General features: G+C 31.0%; 1 protein-coding gene across 1 annotated transcript; it reads right to left on the reverse strand.

The window, feature by feature from the left end:
- Positions 1 to 10,227: 10,227 nt before the first annotated feature.
- On the reverse strand, positions 10,228 to 25,774 carry LOC107627139 (uncharacterized). The gene is made up of 18 exons (XM_021115763.2): positions 25,625 to 25,774; positions 24,494 to 24,703; positions 23,868 to 23,963; positions 23,068 to 23,120; positions 22,686 to 22,782; positions 21,757 to 21,830; positions 20,971 to 21,070; positions 20,413 to 20,523; positions 18,640 to 18,716; positions 18,259 to 18,325; positions 14,963 to 15,028; positions 14,248 to 14,355; positions 13,980 to 14,110; positions 12,808 to 12,874; positions 12,647 to 12,711; positions 12,490 to 12,580; positions 12,233 to 12,303; positions 10,228 to 10,621 (listed from the first exon to the last, which is right to left on the reverse strand). The coding sequence occupies exons 1-18, from the start codon at positions 25,772 to 25,774 to the stop codon at positions 10,228 to 10,230; spliced, it is 2,028 nt and encodes a 675-aa protein (XP_020971422.1).
- Between the last annotated feature and the right edge of the window lie 201 nt (positions 25,775 to 25,975).

The following is a 25,975-nucleotide window of genomic DNA, read 5'->3' on the forward strand; positions in this document are numbered from 1 at the left end:
TTGAGCAGTGATCACTGAGATTCTATGCTACTGATGTATTGAGATTGATGAGTCGCTATGTGCTTGACAAGGACGAAGGTTAATCCTAATTGTCGAGGTTGCGGCGCCAGCATAAGGATGGTGGTTAATCTTGCTTATGTTAAGTTTTGAGATCTGAGACTGAGTTTTCCACTCGCATTCTTTCGAGTCATAAGAATGTGCTGGACACTATATCCATGGATAGTGAGTCGGATACTATATCTCTGGGGGTACCCATTTTTATTCATGACCGAAAGGCGACATCCCAAGGGGATGTGTCAGGTTGGCAGTTGAACTGACAATGTGATATCACGGCCAATAGGACAGTCATTCACCATGTGCATCTTCTATCTGTTTGCTTGCTTTGCCTATTTGCATCTTTTGTCTAAATGTATAACTTATTTACTTGCTTCTTGAATTACTTGCTATACATATCAATTACCTGTATTTTTCTGGTTTGAAATTACTTGTGCTTTCTATTGGGATTGAGGAGGCTCGGTTGGCGGTGGCGATGGGATCGCATGGAGGATTGGCTGGTGAATGCTATGGGACAGCGGTGTTTACAATTAGTTCGAAAATCCTTAGGACTTAGATAACCCTTTATAGTTTTTACTTAAATGTTTCTAAGTTGAATCTTATGCGTGATGTGAAGTTCTAGAATTGCCTTTAGCATCTCAGAACCTTATATCTTATATATTGGACACTGTTACCATACTGAGAATCTCCGGTTCTCATACTATATGTTGTTGTTTTTTAGATGTAGGTCGCAACCCACCTCGGTGAGTTTGCGGGATGGTAACAGAGTGGAGGATCGCTTGTTATCTTTTGTATATTTTGGTTATTTTGATATAGTTATACTCTCTCTTTTGTATATTAAACTTGTTGCCATAGAGACTTACTTTGAGAGTTAGGATATTACTGTTTTATTTCGAAAACTCTATTATATTTGTATTAACTAGTCGGCCTAAACTTTGCAGGCTGAGGCTAGTATTCTTTTGGCTATTATACACACATTTATATCTATATCCCTTGTGATCTTATATCTTTATCTTGTATATCTTATGCTTTACGCTTTTAGTTATCGTGTGTAACGCTTTGCACTTTTGTATTTCTGTTTTCTAATTCTTGAGCAATATTTCTTCCTCGGGCTTTTCATATTATTACTTCCTTATATATATTATTATATGAGCTTTAGAACTGTCATGACCATGGTTCTGAAAACCAAACCGGACTGTCCGGTTCAACCGGATTAACTGAGAACCGGTCACCTACTCGGTCCGGGTAAGGTCAGAAACCGCTTGACAAAAAACCAGTTAAAAAGCTGATCGATCCGGCGATTAACCGGTGAACCGGTAGAACCGTCTGGTTTTTAGCGAGTTTTTGGTTTGAAAATATAACCCCGATACGGCGTCATTTTGCCTCTATAAAAAAAAGAAAAGAAAAGAAAGGCTAAACGAACATAAACAAGCTGAACCCTAATTAGAATCACCCCCAGCACCCACAGCAACAATCTCTCCTCTCTTCGCAGCCTACCGCCATCGCCACCAATCGAGCAACACGTCGCCATCGCCACCGCATCCCGCCATCGAGCAGAGATGGCAAAGGCACCGCAACCACCACCACGTCCTCTTTCGTCGCCGAGCTCGTCTCTCTTCGCAGCCCACCGCCGTCGCCACCAGTTGAGCAGCCCATCGCCATCGCCACCGCATCCCGCCGTCGAGCAGCGACGGCAAAGGCACCGCAACCACCATCGCGTCCTCTTTCATCGCCGATCTTTCCTCCTCATTGTCATAATTTCGTTTTTCTTTTATGCCCGTTACATACTTGTGCGTTTTCTCCATCTGATTCTGCTTTTTTTTTTTGTTATTATAGGACCCTTTTTTATTGATGTAGTTCTGTTTATTGGTTAATTTCTTAGTTAATTGGTGTTTGTGTGTTAGGGTAGATCAATATGAATAACGTGAAGGTTCTAAATGTTCTTGGTGGAGGGCTTTCTGCTCTGCTCAAAGTTAGCATCTTTGGTGGTCTTGCTGTGTATGGAGCTGCAAACAGCTTGTACAATGTTGAGGGAGGGCACCGAGCTATCGTCTTCAATCGCATTGTTGGTGTCAAAGATAAGGTTTGTTTCATCTACAATCACTGTTCAATTGAAATGTTTGGGATGTGTTTTGCAACTTGCAGCACTTATTCCATTCTGAAAGGGTATTCTGTGGAAGTATTTTGTTATGAATTTCTGGCTTGATGTAAAGTTTTTGTTTTGGGAACATTGGGAATGAACTTGAAGCTGTTTTGCTTGTCTTTCATGTTTTATGTATCATCTCTAGAGTCATATAGGTTCAAGGAAAGATTACAACCTGGGTTTGATCTAGCAACATAGTATTTTACTATTTGTCGATAATTCATTGTTAAGCTGGGACAATAGGTCGATTCAGTTCATGATAAGTAGAAGTATTTGGCTCGGCTAGTCCTTAAATGCTTGCTTCTGAGTGAAGCACGGGATTGTTGGAACCCTGTCTCTCTTTATTGTATGCTTCTGTTCAGTTTTCATGTCACATTCAACCTTCTAGGGTTGAAGGTGAAAAGCCTTATGGTAGACTAACAGTCTTCTTGTGAAGCATGAGTCAGAAACAGTGTCAATGTGCTTCTATATATCTGAATCAGTGTATTTCAAAGTCCTGCATATGGTAAACTGGTTGTTATGTATTAATAAACTATGTTTAAAGTTGTTTGTGAATCTCTAATATTAAGTTATGGATAATTTATTATGTGAAATTTTAAATTTTATTAAGTTAGAAATTATTGAATTTATATATTTAAAATTATTTTTAGGTTTTTTAATAATTTTATTTAATATTTAATTAAACTGGTTGAACCCCGATCGAACCAGTGAACCATTGAACCAGTAACCTCACCGGTTTATTGACTGGTCCGGTTCTTGCAACCTTGGTCGTGATGCTTCGTTATCCTTTGCTTTACGGCATGAGGTAAGGCTTAGGGTAAAAAGGTGTTACATTAGCTACCGGATATGTCGGGTCCTGGAGATAACTGATACGTGAGCTCATGGCCAGTAGGACAGACATGCATTATATGCATCTATGTGACATTGTTTGGGTGTGCATATTATACTTGGTTTGCCTATATGAATAAGTCTGTTTAACTGCTAATTGCTATAATTGATGTAATTGCTCTTGATTATGTTTGAACTTCATTACTTGTGAGTGATTGATTGGTTGGATTATGGTGAATTGGGTGTTGATTGAGTTGCTTGGAGCGAAGTCTGCGATTGATTATGTGATAGGCCGGATGCCGTGATTGATTTGTGTTTAAGGTTTAGCAAAGTATGAAAAATTAAGCTGGTTCAACATAGACTTAATGAACATATACTTGGAACAGGTTGATCATTCACTCAATCTAGGTAACTATTAAGATTCTTATAAGAAAAATATGAGTTTTGAATTTTGGATAATTAACTTATAGTTTATGTAAAGGTTTGGATTTTCGGATGATTAATTGTCGATTTTTAAAAAGGTTCACAACACAAGCAATAATTATTATTGCGGTTGAAAATAACTTTCTTTTATATGTATCCTCTTATGACAATTCTAAAACCTCTATGGTGAGACCGTGTGGTTAGGTTCTCACCCCTCTACAGACTTCTCTTTTTAGGACGGACGAGATAGCTTATGAAGTTTTCTTCTCCGCATCTGATTATATATATAGTTATAGTTTTCAGGAGTTTGGATTGTAATGATATGTAAGTATGTTTATATTTATATATGTATATGAGGATTGTAATTAAATTTGTTTATATATGCACGTTTGTAACAAGAAAAAGAACTTTCGGTTTTTCAAAGAAAGCAGCGATACGGTTTCGAGTTAAAGGCTCATATTTTATTATTAAGTATATAGAAGTCGTCGTAATATCCTCGCTATTAAAGTAGCGCAGCCAAAAGCATGACATTTTGATAGTATAAATGTTATAACTACTTATGTCATTCAACAAATATTTCTGTATTATTTTCAACTAAAGTTGATTTACTTTTCTTATTATAGAACTAATTGAGTGGTACTCATATATAAGAGGTCTAGCTAATAGTACCGAAAATTTTTAACCATGATGAAATTTCTTAACTATTAGAAGTTATGAAAATTTTTTTAACTCGTAGTCCTTTGAAGACTTTTGTGACATTCACCAAAACTTCCTATGTCATTTCCAACTAAATGATGTGCTTTTATTATTATTGAATTGATTGAGTGGTATTGAACTCGTATATAAGAGATTTAGCCATTCTTATATCATTTATAATAAATTGATATATTTTTAGATCTCAAACACATTTTAGTGTATTTTGTTGTTGAATGAATTAAGATTTTAAACTTATGATTTTTTTAAAAATTTTTTGTGTCATTTATTAAATATTTCTATTTTTTTCTAACTAAATAATGTGTTTTTGTTATCGCTAAACTGATTTTATGCTATTGAACTAACATATGAGAAGTTTAATTATTCTTGGGTCATTTGCAATAAATTGATATCTTTTTTTCGGTCATTTAGATTATAAGCTCGATCCCAAATGAAAGATTAGAGAGAGTTTGCGATGAAGTCCATAATCCCCTTAATTAATCCCCTTTGACATTACCATCAAAGATAACTAGAGTAACAAAGACCACACCCAAAGAAACAATAACATAGAAACCAACTCAAACAATTGCCTAAGTACCTATTAAACCCCTTTTTACCATAGTCTCTTGTAAAAGCAAAAAAGTTAACAGCCCCCTCCCGATCACAACTCATGAGCTACTTACTACTTCATGAATTCACACTCGTGTTCAAATAAAATCAATACAACTAATCATGAATAAAAAGTAACACTCAAATTATATCACTTGCACTTATCACATTCTTTTCACATTCTTTGGCCATATCTCTCCTTTATCTTCATTACCATAGTTACAATGCCACATCCTACCCAGTACTTATCGCCAAATCAAGACAATTAATTATATTTTTTTTTAATTTAAAACACATTTAAATTTATTTTATTAATTGAGTGAATTAAAAATTTTTTATTATTAACTAAAACTTAAAAAAATATGCGGTCGCGTACAGATAAAAAAAATGCATATTTAAAGGTAACTTAGTTGGACTTAGATTAAAAATTACTTAGCTGCTTAATGTATTTGTTTTAAAATTTTTTATCTTAAGTATTTTTAAAAATGTTTTTAATTTTTAAAAACTATAAATATAGGTACATAATATTTTTAGAATAAATGGACAAAAAATATACATAAAAAAAATTTAAGGTCACAAAAGTACACACTACAGAATCAAAATTTCAATGTATAAACTAAAGATGACTAATATTGGACAAAGTAACCTGCTGTTAGAGAGATTCCGTTTTCATTAATTTAGTATATACGTGGCTATTAAAATGATGAGTTGACACTCCTTATCATTGTTTGGAGTATTTAATGTGGAAAACAACAATTTTGCTTATTTTGAAATTAACAAAATATTATTATTAAATGTTAGAGTGTCGTTTTTTGAAGTACCATCCCAAATAACCATTTTCATATACAATTCAATTATCAACTTCTTAAGGTCACTAATTTCAGCTCTTATCCTAATGTTTAAATTTACCGTCTATTTCACACACTTGCATTATCTGAGTCCATATCCATTGACTCAAAATAGCATTTTGTCTCCCAAAAAGTAAACGTTACAATAAATTAGCATCTAAAGTCGTTTTGTGTTCGTAGTTATCTTGGACTTTATCAATTCAGATAAAATACTCACATCTCAACTCAGGTTTTTACTACTTCATTGAAGATGAACAAAGGAAGACTTCCAATAAACACAGTTTGGAACCACATTGCAGAGCATACTTTATACAAATTAAAGAACAATGAAAGAACCATCTATCTCTTTAGATTCTCCACTGTTTGCGACTTTAACAACACCACCTCAATACTATGGTAGTATTTCTCACCATTAAAAGAGTTTTTTTTCCTTCTTTCTCTTCGTTGTAGTTCCAGTGGATAATCCACCAATGTCACTTAAGCTGGTTTTCCTGTAAAGGAACTCTCTTCGAATCCTCAAACCTCTAGACATATCTTCAACCTTTCACCCTAGTTGCCACTTCTATAGAATTTTGTAAAACTAGGATTCAATCAATATAGGGCTAAAAAATGACGCTCTATCCTTTAATAATAATATTTTGTTGATTTTAAAATATGCAAAATTAATATTTTAATTTTCACATCAGATATCCTAAACAATAATAAGGAGTGTCAACTCACCGTTTTAATAGTTACGTATACACTAAATTTAATGGAAATGAAAATTTTTTTAATGGTAGATTAGTTTTATTTATCCTTAATCATCTTTGGTATATACATTGAAATTTTGATTCTGTTAATTAACACCTGATATCCAAGTTTGAACCCATGCTAGTACAAATAATTAGTTATATCGGCTAAAAGGTTCAGTGTTAAATATATGTACGATAAAAGCATCCACACCATAAAAATACTCAAGTTTTAATTCTCCCTCATTTATCATACAACATATCATACTAAACTTAAATCAAATATCAAGACCTAAAGAAAATAAAAAGATTTTATAAAGTTAAATTCATTAAAATTAAAAGTTGCTAATTTAATTAAAATAACTTAAACAAAACAATTAAAGAAAAATCAAAATCCTAAATCAATACCAGTTTGTGGCACAAGTAAATTTGTGGGAGGGGTTGCAGAAGGGAAGGGAGTAGAACTAAGAGCGATAATGAGGGCTGGAGGGCGGTAGTGTGCAAAGCCCAGGGGAGATGAAAAAACCAGTGTGAAGTGCAGTTGGTGGCATCACAGCGGAGAAAGGTTTTCCAGCAATGTAATAGGGAATAAAGGGAGGAAGAAGAGAGGGAGGACGTGGAGGATGAACATGGTGGTGTGGGAAGGACGCTTATTCGGCAGATAGGGTAGTCGATTCGGTAGATCTGGTTAAAGGGAAGGCATTTCAAAAATGAGAGGGAAGAGTTCGCATATTGAGATTTAGGGTAGAGATTACAAAAAAATTTTTTGTTGAGAAATTCTAACAGTAGCATACCGGTCATAAACAAAATGCATCGTTTGGCTTAGCATTGGAAATTATCCGATAGTAGCTTTTTACCAAAAAATAAAATATTGTTGTCGCAACATTACCTTCAGATTTTTCCATGAAAATTCTGACGATAAAACTCACGCCATTTTGACAAAAACTGACGTTAAATAGTTGATCATTTTTAATTTTGATGTTACCATAAAAAATTCCCAAGAGCACTGTGTGCGTGCTTGTGTGTGTGATGTATCAACCATTTCTTTAGCCGCATTTTATGAAATTTGAGTTATACCTAAACATGAAGTCTTCGTCATAAGTCGATGATTCTAAACATCTCTTGAGCTCATCTTGTTAATCATCTAATATATGAGAGTGTGGGATTTCACACCAATGCTAACGAGGCATAGTTATATTGCAAATTAATTTGATATATTTTCTAATTAATTGATATGCATATCTATGCTTATTTGTTGATTTTAATATGATCACATAAAAATCATATTTAAATTAAATTTTGTTTCATAATGTTCTTCCATATTCTTTTTTGCTTATAAAAACCTATCTTAAAAACATTAGTTGTATAGTAAAGATTATTAAAATATTTTAAACTTATTTAACATCTACAATTTCATACATATAAGTATAACATCCATATATACTCACATATTACAGCTAATATTTCTCAATTCCATGTTACATATTATTTGCAAAGCTTATAGCAATATTATTTTAATATCCATAATTTCATGCACAAGTGTGTGCATGCAGTTATTTATTGATTCTAATATGATCACATAAAAAAAATTTTCAATTTATCTAATAATTTTTTTTATATTTTACTTTTTATTTTTTGTTTATAACATTCTATGTATACAATATGTTGTATAATAAAAGTAGGTAAAATATCTTTAATGTAACATATATAATTACATATTTATTATATCTAATATAATCCAATTTCAAAATTCATATTATTAACAAATAATTTGAGATTGATTGAATTTGAGACGTTTGGACTTTTGATAAAATGTGCTTATTTGAGAACTCTTTTAGGGTTAATGTTACAAAGATTTGAAATTTTTATTTGGGTGAAAATTGCATAGTTATGGATGTAATAATAAGGAGTATAGAAGAAGAGTTTTTTTTTTAGGATTTGATTTCACACAAAATTTGGGATTGATTTTGGTGTATTCTTCTAGTTTCTAAATAAAAAAAGTTTTGAATTTTTTTTTTATCGTCTTAACATTTTCAAAAAATGACTTATATATTTGAATGTTTATCTATTTAAATATAAGAAGAATAATTAGAAGTATAAATTAGGAGCTCCAATCATCATTCTTAAACGAAAGAAAACGATTATATGAAAGGAATTTAACTATATCAATTAAGTGTAGAATGTGATATAACTTTCTTGTAAACTAGATTTAGATTCGTGCAATGCTTGAAAAACTAATATTATAAATTTTTTGTAGATAACCTTTTAGATAATTAAAAATAATGGATGAGTTTTTATTTTAGCAATCTATATTTTATATATATTGAAATATTTTCTTTAGCAAATATTTAAATTCGTAAATTATTTTTTTCTACACAATCACATAAAGAGGTAATCCCTATTGTTATATAATTATAGTTAAAAATGAATAAACAAAGTTTGTCATATATAATATTTTTTAGCTATTTTTTTTGTATGGCTATATTTGATTATTTTGTACATATATCACTAAACAAACTTAAAAAGCAAATACAAATATTGTCCTTTTTGCTGAATGATGCTCTATGGTGTAATTTTAATGTTGTCGTGCCAAAGTTGAAAGTAGTTAGAGAAGTTTTTGGTAATTCGTGTAAGAAATGATGAGTTTGATAAAATAATAGTAGTAATTAAGAGTGTTGTTAATTATATATATATATATATATATATATAAGTAGATCATAACAATGCGTAATTTGAATATTTATAACTAAAAATTATTATTATTATTATTATTACAATTTTGATATAGAAGCTAATTGTATTTAGTCATTATTTTATAATTAAAATATTTAATGATGCATATTAAATTCAATTAATTAAGGATAATGATTAAGGGATATTTTTTTTTTGGTAAAGAAAGAAAATGCAAAATACAAGTGAGTATGCCACATATTTAACATGGATGAGATGAATCAATAGTGAGAGAGTTTTTTAATAATTGTCACCTATTTAAAATAGTTAACATAGCACAATGGAAAGTAATTATAGGATATAAGTTTATTTCACAATAATTTGATATCAACTTTTACATAACAAAGATAGATAGATGATTGTGCTATTAAGTGTTTATTTAGGCGATATTAAGTTGATAAAAAATATATATTTTTTTAATAAAAAAAGATTTTTTTTTTAGTATATTTGGTAAATTTTTAGCAGTAAAAATAAAAACACTAGAAAAATAAAAAAATATCTTTTTTCAAAAATTACAATTTACATCTTTTTTTTAAAGATTTTTTAAAAAAAAAAGATATTTTTCATGTAATGAATAAATAAAAAATACTTTTATATGGTTATACCCAAATATAATTGATAAATAAAAAGATCTGTTTGTATAAGATATTCAAGCATAAAATTTCTTTTACTTTTCTATAAGATGTTTTTAAAAAAAATCTTTTTTTAGAAACTCACCCAAATAAACTCTAATTGTTTATTTTTTTTTATTGTTTATAGATTGTTGTCTCTAGTATTACGGACGTACAAAATAGTTAAGACCTATTTATCAACATTTGCAAACTAGCATTAAAATCAAAAGGACGTCTCTCTCTCTCTCTCTCTAGTAAATTAAGTGTTTGTCCAAGAAGATACACGAGATTCATGACTAGCATCTACATTTCATGATTGAATATGGTACAAACACAAATTTCACTATTTAAGCAGTATTTCTCAACAGTATATTGTGTCCCAAATCTGAGTTACTATATAAATCCTACACAACAAATCTACTTCTCAAGAGACAAAATGGTTCTACTTTCTTCATACCTTTTTACATTAGCTAAAACTTGTGACTAAACCTCAACCATTAATTAGATAGAAACTTGTCGCAAAAAATTGTTTTTCATTTTGGGTATAATTTCCTTGTGGGTCAACTTCTGGTGTGATGATCTTGCTCAACATCATCAAATTCCCATTCACTTATCTCTTCTGCTGAATCATAGTCGCTCATATCATCAAGTTCTACTTCCATTTGCAATGAATCTATGCCTGCCGATTTTGATCTTCTGTGGATAGATGGAGACATGATCGCTTCGTCTTGCCTTATTCTATTGGTTAAGGAAATACTTGAAAGACTTCTCATAAATGTTTTCTTTTGACTTGGTGTTCTTGGTGTTTTTGGTGTTTTTGATATTTCTGATTGAGGTTGTTCTTGCTTTTGAGGTGTGATCTCTATTTCCAGTTTCGGTCTCTTAATGGATTCATATTCTTCCTTTATTTTCTTGATGGCATTCAGGAGTTTTATGACATTGTCACTATCTTTCCTGTTATCAAATTTTTCACAGTTTAGTAATTAAATGGATATGGAGCAACACTTAGGTGGATGTTAACATCATAACAAAACTAAAACAAGAAAAAAAAAAAAAGAAAAAAAAGACAAGAAAAGGAAAACAGACGAGGATAGAAGAATGCAAAAAATGACGAGTAAAACTTCAATTTGATTCTCGACATGGTAGGCATGAATTAATTTATTCCATGACATTTCGTAATTAGCATTTGATAGAAAAAAATCGTCTAAAGTAAGGAATTTGATAAAATAATAAAATAATATTTTAATTATTTTTAAATTTATAATTTTTATTATTTTTGAATTCCGTTATATTGATTTAAAGGTAGTCTAACTTTATTATTTTATCAACTTTTTTATTTCAGAAGAGTTTGTTCAAGCATTTGAGTTCCTATTGTGTTAGTCACTAATTGCTGTCATCACGGATTCATTGACATGCCACATAAATTTACACGTGTCATGACAACCTCTATCATATGTAGCATTATCATGTATATGTAGAAAATAAGTTGTTTTAACTTCTCTTTTCATTAGTCATATATATATATATATATTTTGATATGAAATTATATCAAATTTTTTCTATTTTAAAAGACATAATTTCTCGTGAATATTTATTATTAGAATAAAAAATTATGTCTTTTAAAATAAAAAAGATTTGATATAGTTTCATATCAAAAGATATATATATATATATATATATATATATATATATATATATATATATTCATAACTAATGAAAAAGTAGGTTGATTATCTGTTTGATTTAGAAAATTACACTGATCATTCTTGAAGTTAAATGATAGTTTACTTGTCACATTTTTAGAGTCGAGATTAGTGTCATGTCAGTGTCATATGATCTAAATTTCAGAGCACTTCCTTTTCTAAATGAGAGCAGAAGCATCTATTACCTTGCTACCACTCCCCCTCCTCATTCTCACCCTCACCCTCACCCTTACCCTCACCCTTCTCACTCGCACGCACTCGCACTCAGTTAGTCGACCTTTTTACTAAAATTTTTGGTGTCAAAAAATTTAAAAAAATATTGGTCAAGTTAAACATTGAAGACTTGCATACTACACCTTAAGAAAAATATTAATGGATAATTTAGATATACATAAAAATATTATTAATATAATATTTCTATAAGTATAAATATAGTATTTAAATAGTACTCATATGTATATTTATTATTAGGATAAAAAATTATATCTTTTAAGATGGAAAAGATTTAATATAATTTCATATAAATATATATATATATATATATATATATATATATATATATATATATATATATATATATATGTGTGTGTTTATGACTGATAAAAATACAGATTGAAACAACTTATTTTATACAAAATATATATATATATGTGTGTGTTCATGACTGATGAAAATACAGATTGAAACAACTTATTTTATACATAGCAACTCCTAGTATCTGACACAGTACTTAGTCATGACACATTTCACTTACTGTGATATGTTGGGGAGCTGTCATGACGAAACTAAAATAATGGATAAAATGCAATATCAGAAATTAAAATATGAAGGACTAAAGTGAAGCTTTACTCAAGAAACAAACCTATAAATTCCTTCCTTTTGGATGTGAAATTGATTGTTTATGGTGTCCACTATGGTCAGAGTAGCCAAAAACTGACAAACAAAAAAGAAATGAGAGTCCATTTTAACTTTTAAGACCTCAAAATCTTACAAAACAATGGACTTGAAATTCACCATATCATGTAACTGCTCAAGTACAGATTGTAATTGTCATACTTAGAGGCATATGATTTTCACCTCAACTCGTGATAAAAAAAAATCATTGGAAAGGAAAAATACCTTGGATTCTATATCCAAAAATTCATCTTGAAGCTTTTTCCTTGGATTCACTTTAGAATCCTCATTATCTGGAGCTGTTAGATTCTCTAATCTGGTATGAGTAAAAAGTTATAGGTATAATTTTGACACAATATACAATTGAGACAGAGTGCCATACCCTTTATTTGAACTTAAATTCTCCACAAGCTTTCTCATTTGCTTAACTGATGAACCCAATTTTTCCTAACAGATAAGTAAGCTGGTGATGAGAAGATAAAGAAATGAAGCAAGTGAGTTTATAAAAAAATTTGAAAGTTATTAAGCTTGGTGATTTATTACCTCATAGGAAGACAAAAGCTGAATGATCAAATTCATATAATTTTCTCCATATCTCTCGAGTTCAACACTTTGTATAAGCAATAAGAAAGAAATTAGATACTATGAAAATTAAAACGTAAGGCACACATCAGGCACTATTAATGACAGATATAAATTTGATAGGTTCTAGAAATCCTTATAATTCCATTTAGCTTTAAGAAAGTCCTAATAAATTGAAAGTTTATAATTAAGTTTTTGTAGGGTAGCTTAGTGCAAACATACTAGATTCAACACGGTTTAGAAAAAAAGTTGCATCTAAAGTGTGTAATGTAAGTAGTCTAACACAAATGTTGTAATCAAGGTCGCATATTGCATAAAAACTTTTAATTAGGCCCCTACTACCTAAAAATTTTCAAGTCAAATCTCCACATTTTTAACTTTTTTTAACTAAATTCTTGTAGTTTAAAAAATTTGTGATCAAGCAATTATTTTGGATGATGAATTGCTGTTTTTCTTTTTTCAATTATGGGTAAAGTATACTTTTTGTCATTGAAGTTTGACAAAAGTTTTAAAAATACCCCTAAGTTTTATTTTGTTTCAATTTTGTCCACAAGTTTTCGATTTGCATCAAATATACCCTTGACGGCTAATTTTCAAAAAAAATAAGACCAATTCAACAACAATTTCATAAGAACAACCCTCAACACAAGCAAATCAAGTATCATTTTCATGTATTATTGTTAGATTGGTCTTAAATTTTTTGAAAATTTAGCCGTTAGGGGTATATTTGATGCAAATCGAAAACTTTTGGGACAAAAGTGAAACAAAATAAAACTTAAGGGTATTTTTTAAACTTTTGCCAAACTTCAAGGACAAAAAGTATACTTTACCCTTCTTTTTTTCTTGAAAAGTTTTGTACAATGTAGGACTTGTTGACAAAATTTTAAATTAGAGCAACCTTTTTTATAGTATGAAGATTTAGAAGTATGTAAAGTAGAGACCTAATTAAACTTTTTCATAATGTAAAAACTTGATTATAAACTTTTCAACTTTAGAGACAAATTTGAAATGAAATGAAACTATAGGAACTCTTGGAATAATCAAACCAGATAATAATTCTAAAAAGTGTATTCTTTTGAGAGTGTTAGTTGATTATATTTTATTGGCCAATGTTACTAAACTAGAGCACATACTTGACCTGCTCCTTCTCTTTCTTCGTATGGGAGGTTTGATGAAGCCATGTATTCTTTAGAAAATGCATCCATGTATCAACAACATTTGATTCCCTTGTGTAAGAAGCAATTGATCGAATCATCTCATCTTCCTAATATCAAAAAACTTCATAACAGATTATCAAAAATATCAAAAGGGTTCATAACACATTATTGGCTTCTGAGTAGCCTCTAAAATTAGTTAACTTTCCTGTAGATGTCACCTTAAGCATGAAATAAAATTTTGTACCTTAGCCTTCAAATGTACAACAATTTCATTGCTTGCTTCATTGAATTGCTCTCTTTCTTCTCTTGCATTGTGGAGGCGCATTCTAGCAGATAATAACAAGCAATTGACCTGTAGTAGTAGGATTATGTAATTCAACCAAAATGTAACAGAAAGACGATATGTAAAATCATGTTAGCATTTTGTGGTGCTGGGCTTCAATTGAAAGTGGAAATTATGTTCAATTAAACCTGATTGAAAAACCACGAATTATTTAGTGAACCACTATAGGTTTGGAAGTGACACTGTGATTGAGTTTGGGTGAACATGAGTGAGCTGAACAAGAGTGCAGAAACCAGTGTAAACTTAAGCAATTAATGGCTACTAATCTACTATTCCATCGTGTAATTATCTGATAAGAGGAATAGTCTAAAATGGAATCTCCTCAAAGTATTATCTACAAGAAAGAATGTTTCTTTTTCTAAAACAGGGTTCAGAGATTCATGAATATGATTTCTTGGTAAGGAAGATCCAACAAGTATGCACTGTTATTGGTATTATTCTTATTTGGTTGGTATTCTATTCCTAGTCTTAAATCTGTTAAATTTTACAAATTATGCTGCAAGTTATAGTTAGGAGAACAGTTACTCCCCAAAATTACATTTGTGTATATACACACAATAGATTTTATATATTGTAATTGGAACAAGACAATTAGGAGCAGGCAAAATAGAAAAACCTTTTTCAGTTTCTCTTCAAGTTCATCCTTTAGCTTCTCAAGTTCTTCAATCTCCATTGTTACTTCCTGCAAAAGGATAGTGATAATTACCTAGAAAGAAATGAGAAAATTTTATTTGCTTCATATATATATATATATATATATATATTATATATAGCAAATTCGGCCCAAAATGTAATTCTCATATATTACTAGTTGTATCACTCTTCTATAGTTCTATTGAACCTAGCATTGTTTACTAGCATTGTTAGAATAATGAAAATGAACTCTTCAATGTGAAAATTTTATATGATTTAGACTTGTAGATTTTCACATTTGATCAGGAAGGTTATGTGTTATGCATTCTAGAAGACAATCTAATCAATAGTAAAAATCTTTTGAAAAGAATCCTTTAAAGTATGGAGAATTTCAAAGTGATAAAGTAAGCGGTCAATTACCATTGAATTTGTAATTTTTATCATATGTGATACATTGCTTCAAGGGTGATTAGACTTTCACTTTTTTACTCTACCAATTTTTTCTCTTTAGAAGAATTTGATCCAAAATCTTCATATAAGGAAGTTATGTGAAATATTTACACAAGAGAACCACAATAAACTTGGATTGGCCAACATCTTCACTTTCGGATTACCACATCATAAGATCCCAATCTAGGTGTAATAATATTTATGCCAACAGCCAAAATTGGCTCTACGCAAGGTCTAAAGTCCAAATACTCTTCCCAAATGGATCCCAAGCCATCATCCGTCAACTCAATGCAAAAGTACAATATCCAAAGTTTGTTGAAATAAAACATGAAACCAAAGCACTTTGAGGCACTGGGTTTGGGGAACAAATTTTTTTTTATTGTCTACGGTATTCCCTAACTCGACAGACTAAGGACTAATCTGTCGCGAATCTAAGCTCCATTTAAGGGCCCTGCCATTAGCTAATGAGTTGTTGCATGCACAAGACGTGATTCAAACCTCTAACACTTACTTAAATGGATAAATGAGCTGGCCACTCGACTAACCCAAGTTGATTGTTTGGTGGACAATTTATCCAATTAAATATTCTTCATGCAAAGCATTTTTTTTTGTCATAAGTACACAACTCACACATAGTGTGGTGTTCATTTTTTTTTTTTTTGTCAGTATGGTGTTCTTAAATCACAACCCAATCTTAGTTAGAAAGTGAACCCTGGTGTAGCTTTTTAAGAGACAGTCAATTTGCTATCTGATCCAGGCCTCAGTTGGATGCCAATCATGTTCAAATTGATCCATAGTCGTGCTTCAAGTCCAAAATAGTCCTCCAAAAGCCCAAGGCATAAGACCCAAATAGTCCTTGCCAAGAAAAACAAGATTACTTGTTTGGTAGGTACTAGTTTAAGGCAAGGGTAATTTGTTGATTGAAAAAGATCTAAGTATAGCACTCATTTTTATAAATGACAGGGAGCGGATTCATTCGAACCGAGTTAAGCCCCATTTTGGTCCTGAGATTGACGAGTTGCACTGATTTAATCCTCCAAATTCCGATTATACTAAATTAGTCCCTCAGATTCGAAAAAATGCACCACGTTAGTCCTTATCCTATTTTCCGTCACTGGAGGACTGACGCTGTTAGTGACGTGGCCAAATATTGCTACGCTGGACACACTAACAGTTATATGACGTGGTCTAAAGTTTGATTTGTTCCAATTTAGTCCTTATCCCCCTTTTAAAACCTAAGTGCATCATGTGACCCCATCATCTTTTAAAAGGGGGATAAGGACTAAATTGGAGCAAATCAAACTTTAGGCCACGTCATATAACCGTTAGTGTGTCCAACGTGGTAATATTTGGCCACGTCACTAACGACGTCAGTCCTCCAATGACGGAAAATAGGGTAAAGACTAACGTGGTGCATTTTTTTGAATTTGGGGGACTAATTTAGTGCAATCGAGATCTGGAAGACTAAATCAGTGCAACTCGTCAATCTCAGGACCAAAGTGGAGCTTAACTCCATTGGAACATGTAGATTTGGGCTATCATTTGTATGGGGCCTTAAATAGAATTTCATACCTTTTAACTTATTTCAGTATTTGCCCTTTTATTTGCTTTTCACTTATTTTGTATTCCATTAATCTTTAAAATACAAATTTGGCATTCTTACATATCTTTTGTGGATTTGTGGATTATTAATTTATTTCATTTAACCGCACTCTACTTGTGGACTTTTTTCGTAGTCGACGACGACTGAAGTAGGATTCATTGTCCAAATACTGGAGTTAACTCTTGAGTTTTTAAGTTATCCAAATTCAAATTATAATTCAACAAAAGAATTAGAAAAGAATAAAATAGGATCATTTGTTTAATAAGTTGGTCAAATCAAAAGTTTTTTTCAAGTTAAACTTTCTTAAGAGAAAAAGATAAGAGAAAAATTACAAAAATAACATTTAAAAGTTATGTTCTTCAAGAATAATAATAACCTTATAAAAATTATGTGACATAAATTTTCTTTCAAAAATATCCCAATATTGTTTAAAGATAACAAAAGAAACTATGGAAATGGAAAAACACAAAATATCCCAACTACACATGTGAGAACCTAAAGCCAATAGGAATTGCAATACAAAAATGCTATGTGCACATAAAAAAATCACCCACTATGTATTTGTATATAAATAAATATATATAATATTTAATTTATTTTTAATGTGTATTTTGTATTGCAACTTGTACTCTATAGCTACTTTGATGACTAACTTTTAGTGTACCCATAGTATAGTTGATTACAAAAAGCTAATAAAACCATTGGATTGAATAAAAAAACTAATCTAACCTATCAAAATGAATGAAGTGCAGCATTGCCCACAGCAAGGGTGACCAACGAATCTGCTCCCGTAGGTGATATACTAAAGAACTGCTAAAATAATTCAAATCCTGGATTTTTGTTACTATTTGACCTTATCAACACAAGGCCACTCTATATTTGGGTTTGCGACCTAACCTACTACTCAAGGAAATTACTTTTGATATCCCTCTAGATACATCTGAGATAACGGGAAAGTGTTTTTGATGAAAACTCCCAGAGTCTTCATTGTATCTACATAAATATATATACTAGAAAATTTTGAACGCAATTAAAGCGCATTTAATGCGTGCTTTAGTAGTGACTGTAACAATTTATTTCCATTCATAATAATTAGAGATTACATTTAAGAGGGAAAAAAAGCAAGAAGTGGTTATGATTTCTCGTGGAACAAAATACACATTATAATATGTTCCAAGAACATGTAAATTTGTACAAACATTTAGTGGGTTTTAGGGGTAGTGTACCTTCTCAATTTGGTCAACCTCCTTTGTCTTAGTTAGCCGAAAATTAAGTGCTTCTTCTTTTTGAGATCTGGTGTTGAACAAAAATATACAACAAAATTTAAAAAAAAAAAAAATCATTACAAATTTTAGTCAAGTAAACAATCTGATATTTCTACGATAAATTTCAACTCGCCAAAAGTAAGTCAGATGCACAAGTGTCCAATGTTCCATTGTTAAAATTTAATTTGTATCCTGCTAAACAGAGCTATTACACAAAGTATTTAACACCTTTGCATGAAACTCAATCAAGGGACAAATTTTGTGTTTTCACTGTGCAACATAGGATAAGATACTTCATTTTTCAAAAACTTATAGAAAACTCAAAATAACTATTTTTAGCACCTGTTTTCTGAAATGCGATTTTGAGCTTTTGTTGCAGAATTTGCAAGAGACTCTGATAAGATTTTCAATTTGTCAATCTGCAAATTATTCAATCACACATCATCAACCACAAAAAATGTAGCACTAGATACAAAAATTAACATATCAAGCTTATAAAAGAATTGTGACTACATGCGAAAATAATTTGGCATTGAAAATGCAACACATACAAAAAGTCAAACTGTCTTGCTATACATAATTAAAAAGAAAATTAAACTTACCTATTATGGAGATTCCAAAGTTTTAGCTGGACATACTAAATGAGAAAGGGTAATGCTAGGTAGACAAAAAAAACAGTGAGAACTTGCCTTATTTAGCATTCATTAATTGTCGCAACAATTAATAAATGCTAAATAAGACAAGTTATGGCTGTTTTTGGCTGAATTTATTTGGTTACCAAACATTTCCGAATGAGAAATTGCATCGAGAATATATTTTAGGGGGAAATAAATGCAAAAGGTAAAGCTATGTTGAATTTTCATCAGCTTCCAGTAGCCATAATAATAACCACCACTTGTTCTAGGAAGTAAGTAGAGGACCTTATTATGCACAAGAGTTGGATTGTATGCTCTGAAATTGTTTTCCTCCAAGTAAATCTGATAAAAAAGTTTTGCATGGATTGCATTTGCCTAGAAGGCCAAAATAAAAGTTTTAGAGAATCAATTGGTGGTTGACAATAGAGTGAAAAAAGGGTTGGGAAGGGAAGGGAGGGAGAGATGTTAACTTTTCTAGGAGGCTTTTGAAAGAAATAGTTTCATATCAAAGGTTTTACTATATAAGAATATAATATATTTATATTTATTATAGTCATTAGAAATTTTGGGAGCAACTTCACCAAACACTATTTTTGTAGCTTCCTTATTGGAAGAAACTTTTATAACTATTTACAACTTTTGGAATCAATTGCTTTTAAAAAATTACGGCAATACTAAACTCATAGTGAAACCTTGGCTTACACAGACAAAATGCTAAAGGGTTACTTTCACAATTTTTTAGGTTATATGTGATGTAAAATTAGAATTTAGATCCTCTAAAGTAAGAAAATTAGTAAAGTGATAAAGTGAAGAGTTAATCATCATTAATTTTGTAACTTCCATCATATGTGAGTTTCACTATCTTGATTTAAGGACTAAATCTCCAAAGTGGTCCTTCATATTCACGGCTTTCACTATTTTAATCTCTCAAATCTAAAATTTGCTATACTGATCCCAAGATTCAGCTCAGGGTACCATATTGGTCCCTAGACTCTTTCTAGCAGTGAGTTAGCAAACAAAGTTCTGATCTAACACTGACATGCCACGTTGGACATAAGATTAATCGACATCGTTTCATTTTGGTACTAAAACAAGACAAAAAAGAGAATACGAAGAAGAATTTATATGATGTGCAAACGTTTTATCTCTCCTCATTCTCCAAAATAATCTCATTTTTGCCTTAAGCATAAAAACAAAATGACATCATTTAGCCCTAAGTCTAGTATGGTAAGTCAGAACTGGCTCAATATTCTGTTCGTTGACTCAATGTTGGAAAGCGTCCAAGAACCAATATAATGCCTAGAGCTCGATTTCAGGGACCAGTATAGTAAATTTTGAATATGAATGACTAAAATAATGAAAGTCGTGAATCTCAAGGACCGCTGTTGGGATTTAGTCTAATTTATGAGTGATTAACTCTGATTGAATAATGAAAGTAAAAACGAATAAAATAAAACCATGAAAAATCAGTGTGCAAAACCTTTTCAGCATGAAGTTCTAAAGAATCACCACAGGTGAAGTATTTCTTTTTGAGTAAGAGTTCCTCCAATTTGGAATACATTTGAATTTGTGCCAAAGCTTCATTATTAGCCTGAAGTAAATCAAAAGCGCAATTGTCACTAAAGTGCAAATACAAATTTTACATGATGATATTTAATGCATTAAGAAGAGTAAAAAATATCCCTATACACCACTCGATGTATTTAAAAATTAATAACTAAGGCACTATTCCAAATAAAGACAGCAGTTCATGAGAAAAAAATAGATATAAAGTATGAAACTATTATAACACGCCTTGTTAAAAGTTAAGGCATCATTAGGATGAATAATCCACTAATAAAAAACTTATGAAATTCTTACCAAAAAAAAAAACTTATGAAATTAATAATTTTAATCTAATCTTTGATGATCTTTTACTATTATTATTACTACTAATAATTTTTTTTAGATGAACCAAGTAGAAGTAAGGATGCAAAATGTGTTCGTAAGAAAGGTGCACCGGTAGAATCATAGTTAAATTTAAGAAAACCGAGCTTACCTTTACATCTATAGCAGTTGTCTCATTAGATTTTGCATCAAAATTGCTTGGCTTAAACTTCTCAATTTTTTCCTTTAGACTGAAGACTTCATCTTCTATTCTGAGAGAGGAGAATGTATTCACATATGATAGGAAAAATAATGATCACAATATATTTGGCTTTTAATATAATATATGTGGAACAAGAACCTAATATATTTCTTTAACCTATAGTAGAGTAAAAAGGCAGTACGGTGTAGAAGCATCCTGTGTTCACCTAGGGTTCGAGAAAGGGTTGCATCAAAAGATTGTAATATAGGCAACCTAACCTCATAATTATATCGGTGGTTGATTCCACTACGTAAGTCTGTGACCTTGAATTCACACGGAGACAACTCAATCGTTGCTCCAAAGCTCCCTCTCATTAAACTATGGTAGAGTACTAGAGTATGACAATAAAAGTGATATTCCAATTGATAAAATATAAACACAACATGGAACAAAACAAAATGTTTTTTGACGTGCTACAGTGAGCAATATTAGTAAGAGTATTGGCACTAACAAATAATTCTTTTTCTTCAATATTTGAATAAAATATCAACAATCGAAATAGATGGAGTACATGTTACAACAACACATTAAAAGAAAAAGATTTTGCAAACGCAAGAATAAAAAAAAATCAAAACATAAAATGTTCATTAGGACTAGAAATGTTCAACAAATATAAGATATTAACATAGCATAGAGTGAAAGAAAACACACACATCCACAGGTAACTAGCATCAAAGAGATATGTTGTGCCACAACCTCATGAGATCAGCATTTACTTTTAGCCCTGAAATGGCAGCTTGGACATATTGAAGCAATTCTTCCCGCTTTGCCTGTTGACAATACAATACTTAAAGGTTTTTATGTTATCAAATATGTGATCTTAATCAATTAGCATTTTTATAAAATGCATATAAGTTCAATACTTTTACAAAGACAATTTTTTTTATTTGAAGAGTAATCAATTAGAGACCACTTCAAGCAACAAAGTGGATGAGATATTTATTTTTGACAAATGAGATGTTAATAGTGAAAGCCTCACAGGAAATTCAATTTAACATGAATTTTAAATATTTTCTCTGGTTAACAAAAAGAAAAAGAAAAAACCAAAAGCACATTGTTAATGATTTACAATTCAAACAGACAAATAGTAATCAATTTGAATGTTAAAGTTGAAGTGTATCACTTGTCCACACAACGCTAACATAGAACAGTGCCATTAACCATTGTTCCTAAATGAGAAGATGGGAAATTAAGTGACGACAAACATGAACAAGAATAGATCAAAGCATCTCTAACATTCTGATCTTTTTCTTGTCATTAATTAGCAGAAATCAGTGCACAAAAAACCAAAGCATTTATGTAATCACATCTAATATGATGTTTGGGTGATCTGAGTATCCTTTGAAGACATTTTGCATGAAATATGGTTGAACTCAAGTATAAGTTATACTAGAAATTGAAAGTGTTAATAACAAAACAATAAAGATAAAGCTAAAACTAATCAAAATATCAAATAAACTAAATCAAATACTAGGGACCTAGATTTAAAATCATGACAAACTAGTTGTTGTCTTTTCTGTATCATTCTTATGTGTCCCTCATAGGATGCAAAACTAGGAGCATGGGTGAATATTAAGTTATTAACCACAAAAACTAATTATATAAGAAAATATTGATATCATTACCAAGACTTCATCTTCATATCCAGCAAACGCTTTTGCCAAATCTTGTACACTGGCTAACAAGGCAGTGCGTTCCTCCTTTTCACCCTTAATACAGAGCCTGAACAATACGATATCAAACCAAAAGGAGAACTGTAATCATACTATTGATTATATTTTAAGAAGTTAACTCAACTCTAGGTATAGCTCTTAATAGACATGTAGCCATAGGTGGGAACTCTTCTTTTTAACAGTTAGGTATTGGCAAGTGGCAACTAGTAGTAGTTTGGGGTAATATGTAGCACTTAATCCCCATATGCCAACAAGATTTTCTTCTCAAACAATATTTGGAAGTATAAATATAAACTAAAATGAAAGAAAGGTTAAAGTAGATAGCCAAAATTACCCATAGATCTCTGAAAGTAGTGAAACTTCTTCCTCATTTGGTGCTTCAAGAATCTGAGTCACACAAAAGAGTTAACCTGCGGTTAAGTTTTATAAATCAGCAATTATGAAAGCTATGGCATAGTGAACAGAATATTACTGAAAAATATATAATTTGTCAATAGTAATGCAATAGCACAAAGAATTTTCTTAAAAGGAAAATAAACTTGAATGAAGGATTCATTTTGCATTCTTCTTGTATATTAAACACAGAATTATCAGTGAACTGTAACCATAATTTAATCTTACAGTAGAACAAGAACTCTCTTCCTTGCGACAAAAACTAATATGAAAGGGATTAAAATTTACCCAAATGAGCTTTATGTGCAAATTGTACATGAAACTCAACTACACATGAAATTCATTTAGGTGTACTTTATTCCCACTTTATCCCCCCAATGAAACATACCCTCAGTTATCAACAAAAATTTTTAGGATATGTTTGGTTAGCACTTTTATTTTATATTTTCATTTTAGTATTTTCTATTTAATAATTTGTGAAAGAAAATGTGAAAACAATAAATTTATAGAAACCAATATGGGAAGTATGAAGTGAATATTGATTTTGAATATTTAAATAATATGATTGCAAATTCATACAACAAAATACTATCTAAAACCTAATCCCCCTTGTAAAATACAAATCCTCTGCTGAATCAAGATTAGGTAATTGGCTATTGCATTCATCTACAGACTAATACTAATAATAGAGAAGTTTAGCACTATTGAAGTTGTAGGCAACATCATGTTGCTTCAACTCACCATTGATAATGTTATACCCTCAAGAGCTTGACTATGAAGAAAGACATCACGAAAATTTTTTGGTTCATCCACAATGTCAGGGTCTACATAATAAACCTGTCCATATTTATACGCCATGAGCATGAATTACCATTTTAAAAATGAACAAAAAACATTCAAAGAAGTAACTGTTGGCTTTTTATATAGGGTTGGTTTTTGGGCTTAGTGTGCTGTTGTGCATCACTTAGGTGCTTGAGTGGGTAGTGAGGGATATGATAATGGGACCTGCTGCTGCACCTTTTTTAGATATTGTGTATTATTTTGGCTTGCTCCTTTGTTTATTGAGCATGCCCATACCATCAATTTTAGAAAAATGACACACATACACACATATGGGAAATGAAATAATGCAAGAAAATATAATGTATGAGTGCAAAAAAGGGTTCATAGAAGCAAACTAGCTTCACATGTTTCAAATAGCAATTCGCAATGCAACTGTCTCAAGGCTGGAATAGGTTCAAATTCAGGTTACAATCGCGGCACCATGATTGGATTTTAAAACACTAGATACTAAAGAGGGAAATGAAACAATGCTAGTAAATTAAATACAATGCCAGAGTGGCAAATACAAGATGAATTTGACAAACCAAAGTGGGGCTTATAGGTAACTCCTTAATTTCATCAGGAAGAAGATCGTTTGGATTGCTGCCAGCGAAGGCAGCAACAAGTCTCTCGATTTCTTTTAGTGCAACCAGCCACCTCCTTAGCAATTGAACTCTCTCAACCCCTCTACATGATACAGAAACTTCTTCTAACCTTTTTACAGTGTGCCTAAAGCTTCGCATATTTTGAGCCACCTATTCAACAAAAAGAACCCTTTACATACAATATTTAAGAAAGAAGCAACAACTTTTCTGAAGATACTCTATTCTTTTTATCTGTTACTTTAAAATTTTGGTACATTGATACATCCACACTTAATGTATCCAGATGCAATTCATATCCAAATTTATTGTGTTATGAATGTACCAAAATTTTAAAATGACAGATAAAGAAGAACAAAATGAGTAATAATAGAACAAATCTAATCATGAATGAGAGAATTCTTGCATACTATGAGAATATTGCATGAATACAACGAGAATGTAATACTTTGGACTATATCATTAGGCCAATAGATGAAATACATAAATAAAACAAAATTAATAACTCGAATATCAATGATTGAAAAACTACTAAAGTGACACTACGAATAATTTGTATAATGCACTGATGTTGTATAAAGCGGCATTCTCAATAAACTTTAGAGAAAATAGATAATATACACAATACCTAATTACACTAAAGATGCAATGAAATGAATAGATTCAGAGCAGTGTTTTTTTCCATGTTCTAACTTGTAGCCTACAAATTACTGGTTACTTTAATGAATATCTTAACTGTTTTGCAAATAATATGGTTCATTTCAAATCTTTCCTTGAACTAGATTCGTAATGTAGAGATTTCTTGCAATGCAAGGTATCATTCCCAAGGTAGAAATTTTTATCCAAACCAAGAAACATTTTGTTTCCGTTTCAAATCACACACATCCCTCAATCATAATTGATTCCGTTAGGATTTCTATTAGCTCTTGAAGATCCCATTTTCAGGTTTTCAAGCAACTCCATTCCTAGAATTTGAAGTCGGAACTTCTGGTTAACCTAGGACACCCCATTCAAATCTAAACAAAATCAAAATTAAAATTAAAATTAAAATTTTGGAAAGGAAATGCAGTTTACCATGCGATCGTGGAAGACTCTGGCGCCACCGACGACGGCGGTGGTTGCATGGAGCTTCATGGAGTCGGCATAGTTACGAAGGCTGCGTCTGATAGAGCTTTGGCCACCCGCTTCAACGGCTTTGTTCACCGCCGATCTTACCCACGCCATTCTTCTTCTTCTTCTTCTTCAGTCTCTTATATAAACAATAATCGTTATTATCATATGCTTTTTCCTCTTTTCATCAATTGTACATGCTTGTGTATATATATACATGTATCTACGTATATGTACATGTATATAAATACAGGATTTTTATGTCACGGATATGGAAAGTGAATTAGGGGAAAGGAAAATAAGAAAAGAAGTGTA

This window comes from Arachis ipaensis, chromosome B2, assembly GCF_059453495.1.
Source record: "Arachis ipaensis isolate K30076 ecotype BB chromosome B2, ASM5945349v1, whole genome shotgun sequence".
Classification (NCBI taxonomy): Eukaryota; Viridiplantae; Streptophyta; class Magnoliopsida; order Fabales; family Fabaceae; genus Arachis; species Arachis ipaensis.